General features: G+C 34.7%; 1 protein-coding gene across 7 annotated transcripts in view; it reads right to left on the bottom strand.

Moving 5' to 3' along the window:
• The window catches only part of KDM6A (lysine demethylase 6A), a 206,981-nt gene that overhangs the window by 22,463 nt on the left and 166,748 nt on the right, over positions 1-17,770 (bottom strand). For all 7 annotated transcript variants that reach the window (XM_068534176.1, XM_068534177.1, XM_068534181.1 and 4 more), the window contains 7 exons: positions 13,609-13,738; positions 12,060-12,165; positions 11,045-11,250; positions 8,938-9,002; positions 8,790-8,864; positions 8,117-8,265; positions 1,021-1,135 (listed from right to left, as the gene is read on the bottom strand). In XM_068534176.1, coding sequence (XP_068390277.1) covers positions 1,021-1,135; positions 8,117-8,265; positions 8,790-8,864; positions 8,938-9,002; positions 11,045-11,250; positions 12,060-12,165; positions 13,609-13,738 — 846 coding nt within the window. The remainder of the gene's footprint in view (positions 1-1,020; positions 1,136-8,116; positions 8,266-8,789; positions 8,865-8,937; positions 9,003-11,044; positions 11,251-12,059; positions 12,166-13,608; positions 13,739-17,770) is intronic.

The raw sequence follows: 17,770 nt of genomic DNA, 5'->3' as shown, positions 1-17,770 counted from the left end.
ACCTATACATTAGATAGTAAAGACAATAAAAGGTGATTATCTTTTGCTTGTATATAAAGAAATTTTGGATTATTATGGTTGTTTTTGCAACTATATTTACACTTCATACTAAATCAAGATATTTATGGCAACAATCTTTTAACCCAAAATTTAAATATTATAAATTAGTATGTGGAATATGTGTGTAATTAGTTTTCAAAGTCTCTCATATGTAAATGTTTTTGGTGTTTTTTTCTCTCTTTATCTTACTGGGCTGGGGGGAATAACACCAAATGTATGTATAATTTATGTGTTTAACCATAATAATTTTCCAATTTTTAATGGAAAAAATATCAGGTTCTTAAGTAATGGAGTATTTTTTTAAAACACAGTAAGACAAATAATTAAATTTAAATCAATGAAAACAATTCCAAGGTACCCTTTAACACAAGATAATTAAATGAACAGTTTCTAGGATCTTAAGGAAAGGAACATTTCCACTATGTGAGTTCTTTGAATTCTAGGACACAAAATCTGAAGCTGCTGTTTAAATTTTATAAAATTCCTTTATAGGAAAAGTTGTCAATGTCGTTTTAAAAAGAATTTATATCATGACGATATAGCAAAGAGTAATACGTTCAAGCTTGTGTTATTAACCACCTATAAGGGTACTCAATTATAGAATTCCTTCCACTTCTAAAACCATTTATAGTAGAATAATTTTTCTTTTAATACAGATCTTTCACATGAACAAGTGTTTACACATCAATTGTTTAATGAACCCAGTAAACAACTCAACTTTCTACCCCCTAAATTCAAGACTATTACTACTACATGAAGTGGTTTCAAGGCATCTTTCTTGAAGTATTCCCAATAACACAAAATAATAGGTTTGTAATCAAATCATTTTAAATGAATTTTCTGCTGAATGGTAAGTGAAAACTGGTTACATGCGTTAGGATATCCAGCTTAGTAAGCTGCCCTTTACAATTACTATTTTTGAATAATTATGTTTAAAGAAAATTCAGTTTGGAAACCTACTTTTCACAGAAGTCATTCAGAACACCCCAGTAACCTTCAGGAACAACAAACCATTCACAGTCACCTGGACCAATATTTATGTTAACTGAACAGAAATTGTTATTTTCTTGATGACCTGAAATGTGAAAAGAAAAAAGTAATCAGCAGACAATAAATTCTATAGAAAAATGTGTCTTTAGAAATGAAACCTTGGAAATGTTCAACAGAGAATGCTCCAGTGCTATTCAACTGTTTATCTGTATAGCATTTTTGTGTCAAGTCTAGTTTTAGAGCTGAGTTTGGTCAACTCCTAACTTATTCAGTAGGAGCTTCTGTGGAAGACAACCTAAATCATCGTTAAAAGCTTAGGTTTTGAAGCCAGGCTCCTTCGCTTAGTCATTATGTGAACCTGGGCAAGTGTCTAAACCTCTGACTCAGTTTCCTGTAAGATTTGATGATAATGATTCTGGTAAGTCAATGGGTTGTTCTGAGGATCAATGAAGTAAGGACTGCTTCTAATAGTGCCTAATACATGGTAAGTAATAAATATTAGCTATTATTGATATTGTTACCACTTCTTCCTTGTGAACTAATCCCCATTTCTCACAAGTAGTATTAGGACATCAGTGAAGAGGCAGGAAGTCTAATTTTCAAAATGTAGCTGCAGGAGTGGTATCAACAAAGATGGCAGAGCAGGGAACTCTGGGGGAACTTGCCAGAAACACCAAAAAAAAAAAAAAATCTAGTGAAAACTGTCAGAAGCAACCTTACCAGAAATCTGGACAATAAGTCAAAGGTTTACAGTAACCAAGCAACTGACAAAAAGAAAAGGTGACTTAAACACAGCAGGAGTTCTTTATGTAACCTACCTTATCTCTACCTCCACCACCGGTGTGGCAGTGGACTTAAAAGAGCAGTTTGTATGGCTAGTGTGAGTGTCCCTGGTTCTGGAGGGAGCAGAGTAATCTTGTTCCCAAAGAACTGTGTTCCTCTGTTTTGTCTACACTGCAGTTTCCCCAAAAGACTGACAGCAGGGATTTCTCTTTGTTTCACCTACCTCAGTACTCTATCAGGGCAAGCATTTCAATGGAGGAGGAGCCCCCCCAAAACACTGTAAGACTAAAGAACAAGCTGATACCACCAAGGACAAAACCAAAAACAAAACAAACAAAATAACCAGTTGGGGCAAACAACAGACATGCCAAAGGCTTGGAAGGAAAAGCTGGGGAGTGAGATTTTAGGGGACTAAAGGCTTTGAAAAGTTCCTGTGTATACTGTAGAATTTAGAAGCCAAACGCATACGCAGGGCAAGAGGTATGCTCAGAAAAAAACCTAAGAAGACCATAAACTAACCTCTCGCTGACCTTTAGGCTCAGTGCAAGCAAGGAAGTAAAAGCTAAAGTAGAGTTGTAAGCAGCATGGCTAAGTGTAGAAGAAGTGACTCAAAATGGAGGCAATCGGGACTTCCCTGGTCCAGTGGGTAAGACTCTGCACTCCCAATGCAGGGGCCCCGGGTTCAATCCCTGGTCCAGGAACTAGATCCCACATGCATATGCTGCAACTAAGAGTTCGCATGCCGCAACTAAGAAGCCCGTGTGCCACAACTATGAAGCCGCATGCCGCAACTAAAAGATCCCGTGTGCCGCAATGAAGACCTGGCGCAGCCAAAGTAAAATAAATAAATAAATTAAAAAAAAAAAATGGAGGCAATCTGCAAAGACCTAGAGAATTCTTTTTTCTTTTTCCCCACTCTTCTTTCCTTTTTTGGCCACCAGGCATTTAAAGAAATCCCTGTCATATCACTGCTGAGATAATTAATAGAAAGGAGACTTCAGTGCCCACACATGACAAGGAATACAGTCTTTGCAAAAATAGTGTGAATACTATATATAAAATAGATAACTAACAAGGATTAACTAGTAACTACTGTATAACTCTACTCAATGCTCTGTAATGGCCTATATGAGAAAACAATCTAAAAAAGTGTGGATATACGTATATGTATAACAGGAAAAAAAAGTGTGGAAAGTCACTAAACGAATAGATGACTATGGCCCACAACAAGCAACAACAACAAATCTTAGAAAGAGAGGAGAATCTGATTTCTGTAACTGCTGCATCGTTATATTCAAAATGTCAAAACACTAGCAGAGCACTATGCTAAATGTACAAAGACTTCAGAGCCTACATCCTACAGAGAATATACTCAAATACTCGAAGTCAGTTTTCAACAAAAAATCACGAGGCATGTAAAGAAACAAGAAAGTATTGTTCAGTCACCGAAAGAAAAGGAAAAAAAAAGAAAGAAATTAACAAAAGCTATTCCTGAAAAGGCACAGACACTGGACTTACTAGGCAAACACTTTATATCAACTATCTTAAAATATGCTTAAAGAGCTAAAGAAAACCATGTAAAAGAACAAAAGGAGGGACTTCCCTGGTGGTGCAGTGGTTAAGAATCCGCCTGCCAATGCAGGGGACACGGGATCGAGCTCTGGTCCGGGAAGATCCCACATGCCGCGGAGCAACTAAGCCCATGCATCACAACTACTGAAGCCCGCGTGCCTAGAGCCCGTGCTCTGCAGCAAGAGAAGCCACCGCAATGAGAAGCCCGCACACCACAACAAAGAGTAGCCCCCACTCACCACAACTAGAGGAAGCCCGCACACAGCAATGGAGACCCAACGCAGCCAAAAAAATAAGTTGGAAAAAAAACCCCCAAAAAACCAAAAGGAAACAAGGAGAATGATGTCTCAACAAACAGATTATCAGTGAAGAGACAGAAATCATAATAAGGAAGGAAATAAAAGTTGAAGCTGGAAAATATAGTAAATGAAATGAATTCACTAGTGGGCTTCTCAACAGCAGATGTGAACAGGCTAAAGAAAGAATCAGCAAACTTATAGATAGGTCAAATGAAACTATACATTCTGGGGAGAAGAAAGCAAACAATGAAAAAAAATTCACAGACCCTAAGAGACCTGTGCGACACCATCAAATATGCTAACACATGCATTGTGGGAGTCCCAGAAGAAGAAGAGAAAAGGGCAGTAAGAATATTTGAAGAAATGATGGTCAAAAACTTCCCAAATTTGACAAACGACATGAATCTACATATCCAAGAAGCTCAAGGAACTCTAGGAAAGATAAACTCAAAAAGATCCACACTAAGACACCTTAATAATCAAGCTGTAGAAAGGCAAAGAAAATCTAGAAAGAAGAAAAGGAGAAGTGACTGTCACATACACGGATCAGCAATAAAATAGCTGGTTTCATATCAGAAACCATGGAGGCCAGAAAGCAATGGCTTAACACATTTAAATTGCTGAAAGGAAAAAAAAATTAACCAAGAATCTGGCAAAACTATTCTTCAAAAATAAAAGAGAATCTAGTCAATCTGCTCTGTAAGAAATGCTAGAGTTTTTCAGGTTGAAATGAAAGAATATAAGACAGTAACAGAAAGCCCTATGAAGAGATAAAGGACCACAGTAAAGATAACTACGTAAGCTGAAGACTCACACTCCAATTTTGAAACTTACCTCAAAGGTAGGGTAATCAAACCTGTGTGGTATTGGCATAAAGACAGAGATATAGATCAGTGGAACAACATCAAGATTCCAGAAATAAACCCATACATCTATGGTCAACTGATTTTCAACAAGGGTGTCAAGATCATTTAACAGAGGAAAAAATAGTCTTTCCAACAAATGGTGCTGGGACAACAGGATAGCTATATGTAAAAGAATACTGTTGGACCCTTAGCTCATACCATACCCAAAAATCTAACTCAAAATGAATCAAAGATCTAAATATAAGAGCTAGAACTATAAAAATCTAAGAAGAAAACATAGAGGCAAATCTTTACAACTCTGGATTTGGCAATGGTTTCTTAGATATGACACCGAAAGCATAAGCAACCAAAGGAAAAATGAATAGATTGAACTTCATCAAAATTTAAAACTTTAGTGCATCAAAGGACACAATCAAGAGAGTGAAGTGATAACCTACAAAATGGGAGCAAATACTGCAAATCATGTATCTGATAAAGAATTAATATCCAGAATATATAAGAACTCTTGCAACTCAACAACAAAAGGACAAACAACTCAATTAAAAAATGAAGAAAGAACTTGACAGTCATTTCCCCCAGAGTAGATATACAAATGGACAACAAGCACATGAAAATCAAAACCATAATGAAAAAACATGTCATATCCGCTAGGTCAACCATGGTAAGAAAAAAAATCAATGCAGGTGAGGATGTGGAAAAGTTGGAACCTTTGCACATTGCTGTCAGGAATGTAAAATGCTGCAGCTGCTGTAGAAAGCAGTTTGGAAGTCCTCAAAAAGTTAAACACAGAATTGCTATATGACCCAGCAATTCTAATTCTAGGTATATAACCAAAAGAAGTGGAAACAGGCATTCAAACAAAATCCTGTACATGAATGTTTATAGAAACACTGTAGTCACAACAGCTAAAAAGTGGAAGCATCCCAAATGCTCCTCAAGTGATGAATGGATAAAAAATGTTCTATATCCATACGATGGAATATTATTCGGCCATAAGAAGAAATGAACCATTGATACAATATGGATGAACCTCAAAAACATGCTAAGTGAAAGAAGCCAGACACAAAAGGCAACATACTGTATGATTCCATTCATATGAAACATCCAGAACAGGTAACTCTATACAGCCAGAAAGCAGACTAGGGGTTGCGATGGGCTGAGAGGAAGGGCGGAAATGGGATGACTACTTAAATGGGTATGGGGTTTCCTTTTGGGCTGATGAAAATGTCTTGGAACTACACAGAGGTGATGGCTACACGGCACAGTGAATGTACTAAATGTGACTGAACTGCACACTTCAAAGGGGTTACTTTTGTTATGTGACTTTTACCTCAATAAAGAAAAATGTAGTTGCTCTTGCCATACCGTCTGTGCACACCACACCCTGACTCTTCTATGTATCACAGTATAATGTGAAGACAGTACTCTTAATACTTACAACTGTCTCTTACCACAGGTAGATGGCTGGAATTGTCCATGGCATGGACTCTAAATAAAATTTACCTCTAATTAAAATTAGAGATGTTGGGACCCCATCATCTTACTAAAAACCTTTCAGGATAGAGCCTGAGAGCATCTCTAGTTTAGAACATAGACTGATCATAAAGTCCATTAAAGCAGGTAACATACCTACCTAGGTAACTCCAGGAACGAAGTGTTTGCCCCATGAAAAAGTACTCAAAATAATTTTTAAAAACTGAACGGAACTAATTAACATTTCTTCTAATACCAAGTTGTCTAATACAGTAACCACCTGAAATATGGTAATGTGAACTGAGATGTGCAGCAACTGCAAAGTACATACTGGATTTCAAAGACAATATAAAAAGGGAGGGAAGTCCCAATAATTTTTATACTGATTACACGTTAAAATGATAATATTTAGATATATCTGGGTTAAAATTAATTTCACCTATTTCTTTTTACATTAATGTTACTATAAAATTTTAAGTCATATATGTGACTTGCATTATATTTCTATTGGACAGCACTACCCTAAGGGAATTCTTCAGAGAATTCTTTAACGTTCCATAGGACACTTCTGAAAAACTAATACCCTGTATATAAACCAACCAAAAAAACCCCAACAGTCTAGACACAAGTGACAAAGTGATCTATCAAGTTTGCTTTCCCCTTGATCTGTAATGAAAAACTGCATTCTTTGATGTGGGGATAATACTATTTGCATAAAATAATTCAAATTGATGAGAGAAAATTTCGGTTGAAATGAATCTTAATAGAACCAGTCCAATACTACATGCATAAGAAAAATGAACTCTAGAGAGTTCGAATAACTTGCTTAGCATTTACATTGGAATCTAAATGACAGAGCGGGGAGGAGATAGGTCTTCTGCCATTTATTCCAGAACTGTTTCCACTTTATCCAATTATGGATAAAATATCACAAAATTAGGCTTCCAATGGCCTGAGGACAAAAGCTACAGCCTAATCCTGGCTGTACATTAGAATCCTCTGGAGAACTATTTTTTTTTTTTTTTTTTTTTTTAATATGGATGCCTGGATCCCAATCTCCAGATATTAGTCAACTATATATTTTTTAAAACTTTACCAGAAGATTCTAATGAGCAGCCAGAACTGGGAACCACTGACGTACGTTACCCAGACGCAAGCACAGGCCTATTCTGAAACAATGTTTTAGCTACAATTAAATAAGCAGGTAATAAAGAAGGAAGCAATCTGATCTTCAAACCATGGCTACTTCAAGTAGCAAACAAGCACAAGAGGGTGATATGCTGCCTGTAGGCACTGGTACAACTGAACTCGTTATTACCAACACCCATCCTAATTGTTAAATATTTTGAACATCACCCTGTGAAATTTCATGTCAATTAAAGGGAGCACAAAAAAGATGATACATTAGTATCGGACAGAATTTTAAGTCTAAAACCAATGTAACTTCATTTTACAAATGGAGAAAAGAAAAAAAAAGACCCAGAGAAGAAATGTGACTTGCCAAAGTGACAAGCCTAGTTAGTGGTAAAGTCTGGACTAGATACTATGGTGAGTCTAGTAATGTCTCCACATCAAGTGTCGCTATAAACTGTACACTGCAACCCAATAAGACGATTGCAACCTACACCTTTTTAAAATGAAATAGAATGGAATAGATTAGAAAATGTATTGTTCTATGAAACTGTTTTTGTATACATACATGTGCACTAAGTCATAATATAAAATATATTTCTTATTGTGATTGTGGTAAAAGTAAGTTTAGAAAAAACCGTCACACTGCAGTAGATGGGATCAAAAATAGCCTTTAAGTCACAGGGACTTATTTTCCCAGGAGTGCTCCAATGACCGTGTTTCCAGATTACATTGCTATTGTTTCAGGGATATTATATTTCAAAAAAGATACTACCAAGTGGAAAAATCTTAATAATCTGAGCTCAGTTAAAGAGTCAAATCTTGTAATAGAAATAAGCCTTTCAGTTTCATTCATTTTTAAATGGAAAGAATCCAGTTCTCTTTTTCATGTTTCGCATTTTGATCAATTTGTGTGTCAATATGTTAGTTCATAAAAGTTACCTGGTGTTCTACTTCCTGGAACTTTCATGTATAGCTGAACTGTGTTCATACCCAGTATGGTATGACCAACGTGGCTTAGAAGATTTCCTGCTGATACGACACGCACAAAAGCAGGAAGTTTAGTCAGCTCATGTAGCTGCAACTTCCACCTGCAATAAAATATCAGATCAAGATTGAAACCCTGCTATAAATATTTGTAGAAGTTAACCATTTCTTCAAAAACCTTGTGTTCCAATCAGAAAAACAATCAAATCTATAAATATTTTACTTTTGCATAGGAAACCGTGGAATGCTTAAATTTTTAAATTTTGCAAAGAAAACTTCCTAACAAAAAGAGGCATAAAAATTAAGTAAATAAAAGAAAAAAACTGACTTCCCTATTTTTATAATTGTTGTATAATTCTATTTTATAAATATATTTTATATAATTATAAATATAATTTTATGATTGTATAACTACATATAGAAGGGTCTTGAGGAAAATTTGGACAAGAGTTTTAAGTCAAAGAAAATAATCACAAAACCTAGCAAAAATAATTTGGCTAAAACTTGTATATCAACTTAGAAAAATGACAAGGAACAAAACAGAAGAGGAAGTTGTAGACAATTCTCAGTCTTGCTAATAGGAAACCTCTTTGCATCAGTTCACAGAAACACTACCATGAAGACTTACTTTTTGTCATCAGACAGGTCAATGTTGGTCCCAAACTTTATGGTTTTAAAGGGTCCTTTCCTTCTCCTCCCAGAACTTAAAAAGAGAGATAATATTAGAAACATGCCTTTTAAACAGAAATACTAAGTGGACATTACAAACAACTTACTTATCTGAAGACGTAGATTCATTATCTGAGTGGTCTTTATGGTGACTTCTTTTCTCATTTTCTTCCTATAGGTTAAGCAAAAAGCAATCCAGCTTAGTATGTATTCTACAACCAGATATCCTTTCCATCATACAATTGAAAAGTTTACATATAGATCAGTGGTGTTATATCTACAGACCTCTTTCACATGAAAATTTCTTCAAAGACCACATTAAATAGAAAGCCAAGAAAAGTCAAAGCTCACTGGCATGGTATCCAACCTCCTCCATCGGCCACAAAGTTATCCTGAGTTCTTCCTTATTAATATTCTTCTATAAGGGGAAAAACTAGAGCTTCTCATTCTCGGCCCATTTTCAAGAGAGGAAATTTAAGGAAAGTTGAGAGGCCTAAGAAGTGTCAATCTTGATTATAAATTTCCTAAACTAACAGACGTGCGTGCGTGTGTATGTAGCTATATATGTATGGAATATATAGGGAAGGGGGGAGGGTAAGATGTTCTCTATTCTTTATTACAGACAAATGGAAGAAGTTCTTCCTGGGTTAAATCTTTTTTTCCCCCCACAATGAATGATAAACATTTAGAACATTGTTAAGTAAATTAAGTGTTGGATAAATATAGGTGCTCTTCAATGAAAATATTACTATTATTTATGATTTCTGTGTCACAGACATGGCATCTCTTAATACTGTCCTACGATTTCTGAGTTAACTATACTTAGTGACATTTTGGCCTCCCTCCTTCTAAATGTATATGTTTTTTAAACATTTGTCAAATTTTCCGCACATAATGGTCCATACCTCCAAGGCACACAAGAAATCACTGTTTCTTTGATTATGGATCCCTTTCCATTTAAGTACTGTGTCTCTCATCGTCTTCTTCCAAATACTCCTTTGATGATCTCTGAATCCTGCTTACTATCTATCCTTTTCTGACCGTAATACGACCACAGAGTTGAAGTATCTCAAAAGTTTGAACCAGAGAGATTTATATGGACAACAAATTCACTGCAAGTCGTGAAAGTTGCAGGATAGTTTTTATTAAATGAATTTCTCTACAGGATATGGGGAGTGGTAGTAAGAAAGGAACACAAATATATGATTAGCAGGTACAAATGTTGCCTTGATTGAAAATGTGAACTCGGGGCAAAATTTTAAACAGAGATAAGCAAATCTAATGAACTACAAATTAAAGACTTGCAGGCACATATTAAATTTCAGCTGTGGGATATGTACAGAACAACTTAGTACAGATAAGTGTTTGAGTAATACATTTAATAAACTCACTTTTATGGATGTTTTATGTTCACTTCGTAGGAGAATTCAAAGTTCTCATTTCATTGCTAAAGGATTTTAATAATGCCTCATTGCTGAAAGTCCTATGAGCCTTTTAATAATAATCCTAATTATTTTTCAAAGTTTTATTCTTTTATTTTCTGTATATTTTGAAATAATTTATGCCTCTCCTGGAGTTTTCTCTTTCAAACCGAGATGGGTAATGCTTCCTGGGGGAGTTATGTATCAGATAATACTAACCTGGTAGATTTAATGGGAAGGAATAAGACAAGGGACTCTGCAAGCATAAAGCAAACTTAAGATTTAGTTTATCCTCTAATATCAGTGGTTCCCAATCAGGGATAATTTTGCCCTGCAGGGGACATTTGGCATGTCTGGACACATTTTTGATTGTCATAACTGGGATAGGGGTTAAGGGGTGTGCTATGGACATCTAGTAGGGAGAGGCCAGGGATGCTACTAAATATTCTACAATACACAGGACAGCTCCCCACGACAAAGAATTACCCAACCCAAAATGTGACTAACGCCAAGGTTAAGAAACCCTTCTCTAAACAGAAATATCCCAGAAATGAGGGAGACATCTCACTAGACAGTAACAATATTTATCAACCCATAGGTTTGCTTAGACTTAGTAGTAAGAGTAAACCGGATAGCACTTACAAAGTATGTTATAAAAATAATAATAATGAACTATTTTATATAACATAAAATGAGATGTTTACAAAAGTAAAGTGCCCTTTCAAAGTAAACTATAAAATAATAAAACAAACGATCTCCAAAATAAAATAATCTTCAGGAAATAAATACTTACTCTCAATGATTCCTGGAAAGAGGAGGCCTGGTACTGTGCATATTTAGCAATTGTAGTATGAGATCGATTACTTTCACAGTGCCAGATTTTCTTTGTTCCAGTGGGATCCCAGTTTTCATCTGCTGGCTGCAACAACTGTGTCCTCACTTCCACCATGTGTTCATTGTTAGCTTCTACCAAAGTTTTGGTAGAGAAAAGTCCCAGGTCTTCATAAATAAATAAATGTAGTTAATAAATAAAGATTATATTTGGAATAATATTTTATTTTTTTAACGTCTTTATTGGAGTATAATTGCTTTACAGTGTTACTTTCTGCTGTATAACAAAGTGAATCAGCTATATGCATACATATATCCCCATATCCCCTTCCTCTTGCGTCTCCCTCCCACCCTCATATATACACTACCAAATGTAAAATAGAGAGCTAGTGGAATAATATTTTTAAAGTGTTTTTTTTTTTTTTAAAAGAAAAAAAAGGAAAATGTTTCATGGTGTTCTATCCAATCCCCCTAAAAACTAACCAGGGCCTCTGCACACCCTGAGCTTTGTGCCAGACTTGCACAACCATACGCTGAAGCCCTGGACCTAATCGTCATGCCATCAACAGAGGGAGAATAATCAAGGGGCCAGGGGCTAAAGATTCACTTGTTTATTCAATCTCTGCAGGTGATAGGAACCACTTAGGGGGCTACAGTACTTAATTAGTAATATCAAATTTTCCCTATATTTTATCTTAAAAATTTCTTCTATTAGTCAACCTAAATCATAATTATAATTATATAATTGGATGAAAATAAAAGCTAAATTAGAACACCACCAGTTAATTTAACCATTATCATCGTATCTTCACGTTATGGATTAAAGAAGTAATAAGTACTCTCTCTCTCACACACATATTAAAATGAAAATGTGAAAAACTACAAAAGAGTAGAAAAAAGTTTCTACCAGTGCTTTAGAAGTTAATAGACAGTAAAGGAAACATATACACTTTTCCTTTTTCTTATTTAAAGCTTACCCAACTTAAGAGCTCCAGCAAGGCCACGTATTACTGTAACAGGGTTGTTTGGATTTGTACAAAATTGGTGTAATGGAGGAAAGAAAGCATCACGTTTATTTTCCAACTGTAAAATTAAAACGTATTGTTAGATCTCCATAAAGCAGACCTTTTAGAAAATATTATGCCAAATTTATATTCATTATTTACTGCAATTTAAATAAATAATACATCCTATCTGTCGTTATTCCTATTTTATGTTTTATAGCATTTTATCACTATGTCTTTTGATTCTAATTGTAATTAGTAACCACATACATTTCTCTTGTCCATTATATCTTGAACAAAATACGTGGGAGAGATACCGAAGAAAGTCCTATCACATGCTACAATGTGGATGAATCTTGAAGACACTTTAAGTGAAAATAAACCAGTTACAAAAAGAAAAATTGTGTATAATTTCACTTATATGAGGTATCCAAAGTAGTCAAATTCATAGAAACAGAAAGTAAAGTGGTGGTTACCAGGGGCTGGGGAGACCAGGGGAAGAGGGAGTTGTTTTTTAATGTGTATAGAATTTCAGATTTGCCAGATGAAAATGTTCTGGAGAGCTGTTTTGAAACAATTAGAATATACTTAACACTATGGAACTGTACACTTAAAAATGGTGAAGATAAATTTTATGTTATGTGGTTTTTCTCTTATCACAAAAGAGAGGGAAAAAAAATCAGCATTTAAAATATTACCAAAATGAAAGCAGGCTGAAGAAGACAACCCGTGAAAGATAAATAATAATTTTGCATTTTCCCCCCCTCAGACCTCAGTATAAAAGTTTTATTACACGTGTATCCCAGTGCTTCCCTTACATACTAAAGGATTAATATGATAACGGTTGGCTCCTAGAGGGTGAAAACAGGGTCAAATCTCCAAAAACACTCAATAGTTTAAAATTTCTTCATTTGGGGTAGAAGAGGGAAGATGGAAGGAAATGGTGTAGGAGGACCTATTTCGGAGAAACATAATTAAGAGTTGCTTTGATTGAACTCTTATCAACTTCCTATACCACATGTCTAAATGTCCATTAAGTAAAACTAATCCCCAGTTTTAAATAATCTATTAAGCTTTTTAATGACATATTTATTATCACATTTTATGTTCTCAAACACATTTTTTTGAAGGTAAATATTTTTTTTTTTTGGTAGATGTATAAAACAGAATGAACGTTAAGGTCCTTACAACTAGTAGAATGCAGATTTAAAACATAGCTTACTCAAAAAGAAGTTACACTTTTAGGTAGTTTTTGCCTAAGTCTGCTCAAAATTGGGTGCAGTAAAAAGTATTTCTCACTACTATAATGTAATCGCAGTTAATAGCTGAGAAGGCATGTTTTAAATGCTATTACAAAATCTTTTTGAATACATCACTTTTTTCCCCGAAACATCCAAGCTGCTGCCAATAATTCTAATGTTTCCTAAAGGGCATCCATATTGATTTAAAGCAAGATCTTATGAAAGACAGGTAGGTGCAAACACTGGTTTGATTTACTTCTAGTCAGTCAATTCAGACTCACGTAAATACTAGGTGTAGGTGGATTCAACTTGTCCTTTGGCAAGGGAGGGTATGGTGAAGATGGTGGTCTTGGAGGCGGACATTTATCCAATAAAATGCTACTGTTAGATAAGCCATTTTTACCTAGATTCCTTAAAAAAAGAAGAAGGGAGAATAAATCAGCTGTACATTTATTTAGAAAACAGAAAAAAAAAAATCCTGAATTAAGTTCTAATTAAATTACCGGGTAGTTGCACAAATCCATGAGATTTGGATCCACCAGGAAAAAACTGAGAACAATTATTCATTTTAGTAATTACTTAGCTTGATTCCTATATCTCCCACTGAAGAAAAGTAATAGAAAAGATACTACAACACACGAATTATTGATGACATTTCCTTATTTCGTTGGTAATTTTCCAATACATTTTCTTTACCTGAAGAACAAACACAAACTCCAATTTCCTCTCCACCACCTTCCACCATCAGATTCTTTCCATTAAATGTTAAAACAATAACTTGACCAAAAAAGGTCTAGGTAATAGTAAAAATAGAATATATCTCTCTTTCTATGTCTCATCTCAGTAACTATAACCAGAGTATCTTAGTGACAATTCTCAAACCTGAAAAGACCTTTTCCTTTCTTTTCTCAAATGTTGGAAAGAATTTTCCGTGTAACTCCTTGGCAAAATTCAGCAAGACTCCAACCTACTAAATTTTACAGCTAATTATACCAATTTCTAAAATGAGGCATATAGTTGCTATCCATTATCTGACACTCTATATAATTATTACTTACTAGTATTTGGTGTTTCTTTTTCTTTAATGAAGGTATCATGTTTGTTAAATTATAGATTATTAAAATATGGTAGAATTATTCCCAAACTGTAATTCTTTTAGTGTAAGAAAGAAAAAGAAAGCTATTTCCAATTTCCTAAAGTTTCTACCCAACTCAGAAAATCAGCGAGATATAATTTTGAGCTTTCAAATCATTCCAGAGTAACTAATCTACCTCACCCAATTATTACAAGTTCAAAACTAATTACATTAAACTATCAAATACTCTTAATGTATTAAAATTTCAGATAAGAATTTGAAGTTCAACTAACATTTAAGGTTAAAGGTTAAATAAATGAATATTCTACTCATTACCAGCTTTCAATATATCTCTCCACAAAGTAGGAGCGCCCTGTACATTTAAAGATAGACATGACATCTAACCTCTTAAATTTAGGTATAAAACTGGTATTAATTTATAAACTCCACGGCAGTAGAAAATACTTGGCTGGGACTAGTAAAGAAACAATTCAAATATTATCATTAAACCAATGCCAAGATAAAACATTGTTACAATTTCCACATAAATAATTAAGTTTTCATGCTGAACTGTGTATCTACCACTCTTCAAGTTTAGAATTTAAACAAAATATGACTCCAAATACATAAAATGTTTGCCAGAGCAGGAGATGGATGTACTGTATAGCACTAATTAATATTTTAAGGAATTGGACCAAGTATTTTAAGGATATGGACCGAGTATTAAAACTGTACCATAAAGGAGCATCTCACGCTAGTTAAACGTGACACAAAAATTTAAGCTTCTACAACATTCTGGACATTGAGAAATGAGGCTAGAAAAAAGGGTTTGATTGATTAGCAGAATTCTGCTTCTGTCATTTCTACAATTCTGTAACAATTAAAAGAAAAAAAGCAAATGGGAAAGTAAATAAAACAAAGAAAGCTGTAGCTGCCTTTATTTTTAAAATAGAAAAAAAAAAAAAAGTGAGGCATGACTAAGGGAGCTGAAATTGACTCAGCCACTGAATGTTGCAATTACAATTTTTAAACAAAAAAGAAGCCCAAGTATTGTAACCACCTGCTGATGTATAGCATCGACCACAAAGATGAACCCAACAAAAAGTCAGATTAAAAATAACGAACACTTTAAAGACTAACCACATATGTGAAAATAAGAGGGTAGTGAGGATGCACTATGCAATCAAACTGTATCTAGCAGTTTCTTACTGTATTTCAAACATTGATTCCCTGCCTACTGAGGTCAAGTCTGGAACAAATAGGAATTTCCCTTAAGGAACTGATGTAGGTAGCAGTCTATATAGTGACTATAACCTTTTTCCACTGAAAATGCTAATGCAAAGACAGAGATGTGGATAACAGGAACAGACTTTATCTTCTGAACATGTAAATGCCCAACACTTTATAATACTTCAAGCCAAATAATGAAACTTCAATACAACAATCCAAAGTGGAGAAAGGCATTAAAGTTAAAGAAGCAGGTGCTGGAAAGGATTTAGACATTATCCCATTTTAAATCCTTTTCTCCCATCTTGAAACTCTTTCCCTGAGCAAAGTAGAGTAAGAAGAAATTAGTCATTGCCCAATTATTTTAAATTTTGGCTTAAACTTAATTTCAAATTCACCCTCATCATTTGGTAGAGAAATGAAACCGTGCTCTGTAGATAAACTGACCTACACTTTAATTATCTTTCGTTATGAAGTTCCTACACCAGAAACATCAAGTCTCTTGCACCTACGTCACTTTCCCCTTCTAAGTTCTGGACCCCTGCCCAGCTCAGGACACCATCAACAGAACAGAAATGGCAAACAACATGACATATACCATTTGCCACCTTGACTTTTCTCTAAGCCTCAGGAGATTTTTATCTCCAGTTTATCAGAGCATTTTTTTCTTGTCTCTTCATTAATAAACTGAGGCCTAAATTTACTGAAATAACCCAAGCAACCCCACAGGTCTATAGTGTTTTGATGTATCTAGCTACTACAAATTGTCTTTAAGAGTTAAGAGCTGAAAATAAATCTCTAAAAATGTACTTTAAAATTCTGAAGTCAACGTTTATATACACCTCAAAACTGAGATGGAAAAGAGTATAATCTTTAATATATTAAACACCATCACACCTAGTTACCCACAGCATAAGACTTTATTAATGAAAACTTAAGGTAACTGCTACTGTATACTGTTTATAACTTGTACCTCCATGGAACTCTTTCTGACAATATTCTTCCAGAATCCCTTAGGTCCCATACGGTCCATGATGTTAGTTTTGGACCACTACATTTTCCCCCATTTTCTAGCAACTTTCCTAAGACTATAGAGCATAGAAGAGGGAGGAAGACCTAGGAAATGGGACAGAGGTCCCAGCAGCTGAGTGGAGAGCAGGTAGAGGGCAGTACAAATTGGCAGCAAGCCAAGGCATTGCATCCAAGGAGAGCTCAGTACAGCATTTGATGTGGATATTAAAACATGCCTATTCTCTTTAGGCCCAGAGTTGAAGTGAGTGGTAGTGTAACATCTAGACAAAAGGACTAACATAAAAACCTTATTTTCTAAAGAATTTTATTTTAGAAATTCAGGAATCTCACTGTATGCTTTAGAAGAATTTAGCCTGACTTGGAGATCATCCAGTGTGGTTTTAAGTCACTGACATGAAAAAATCTGGTAAGGCAGTTAAGATTAATTACAGAAGTTATCACGTTGTAGGCCACTGAGGAAAATGCTGCCAGCAATGTGGACCCAATAGGCAATACAAAGGAAATAATAAAATATGAAAAAGATGTAATTTGTGCTTTAATCTGTGCCACAATAATTAAAGGTAACAGCTGAATAGTTAAAAACAACTGACAGAAAATAATGAAGAGCAATGGAAAATAAAACACAGACCAGAAGGCATTTTAAACATTCAAACTCAAATAGTCCTCAAAGAAAAAGAACCATAGTGTATTTACAGTATTAAAGTTCCAATATCACTTAATTATAACTTTTACATGCAAAATTTATTCTTCTCCTTACTCCACTGCTCCTACCCCCCATGTTCCTCCCAAGCACCAACTATATAAAGAATAGCATTTAATTTCATCTTAGTCATTCATCAATGACAAACATTGAATGGTGGATCCACGGTACCTTCCAATAGAATAATCTGAATAGTAGAAAGGATAACCACACTTAAGACTGCAATAAATAACACACATGAGCACTAGTAGCTGCAGGAAGAGATTTATAGAGATGTTAAGTGAGAACTATTTTGAACTTTAAAATGCATTTTAAAAGGTATGCTAAATGTTAAAGGGTCAATGTAGACACACCAGAACCAATGTGCATATTTTCTGTTTATTTTCTATACTTTTTAAATTACAATCTA

The sequence above is a fragment of the Eschrichtius robustus genome, chromosome X (genome assembly GCF_028021215.1).
Source record: "Eschrichtius robustus isolate mEscRob2 chromosome X, mEscRob2.pri, whole genome shotgun sequence".
Taxonomy (NCBI): Eukaryota; Metazoa; Chordata; class Mammalia; order Artiodactyla; family Eschrichtiidae; genus Eschrichtius; species Eschrichtius robustus.
This window is presented reverse-complemented; position numbering and strand designations above follow the sequence as displayed.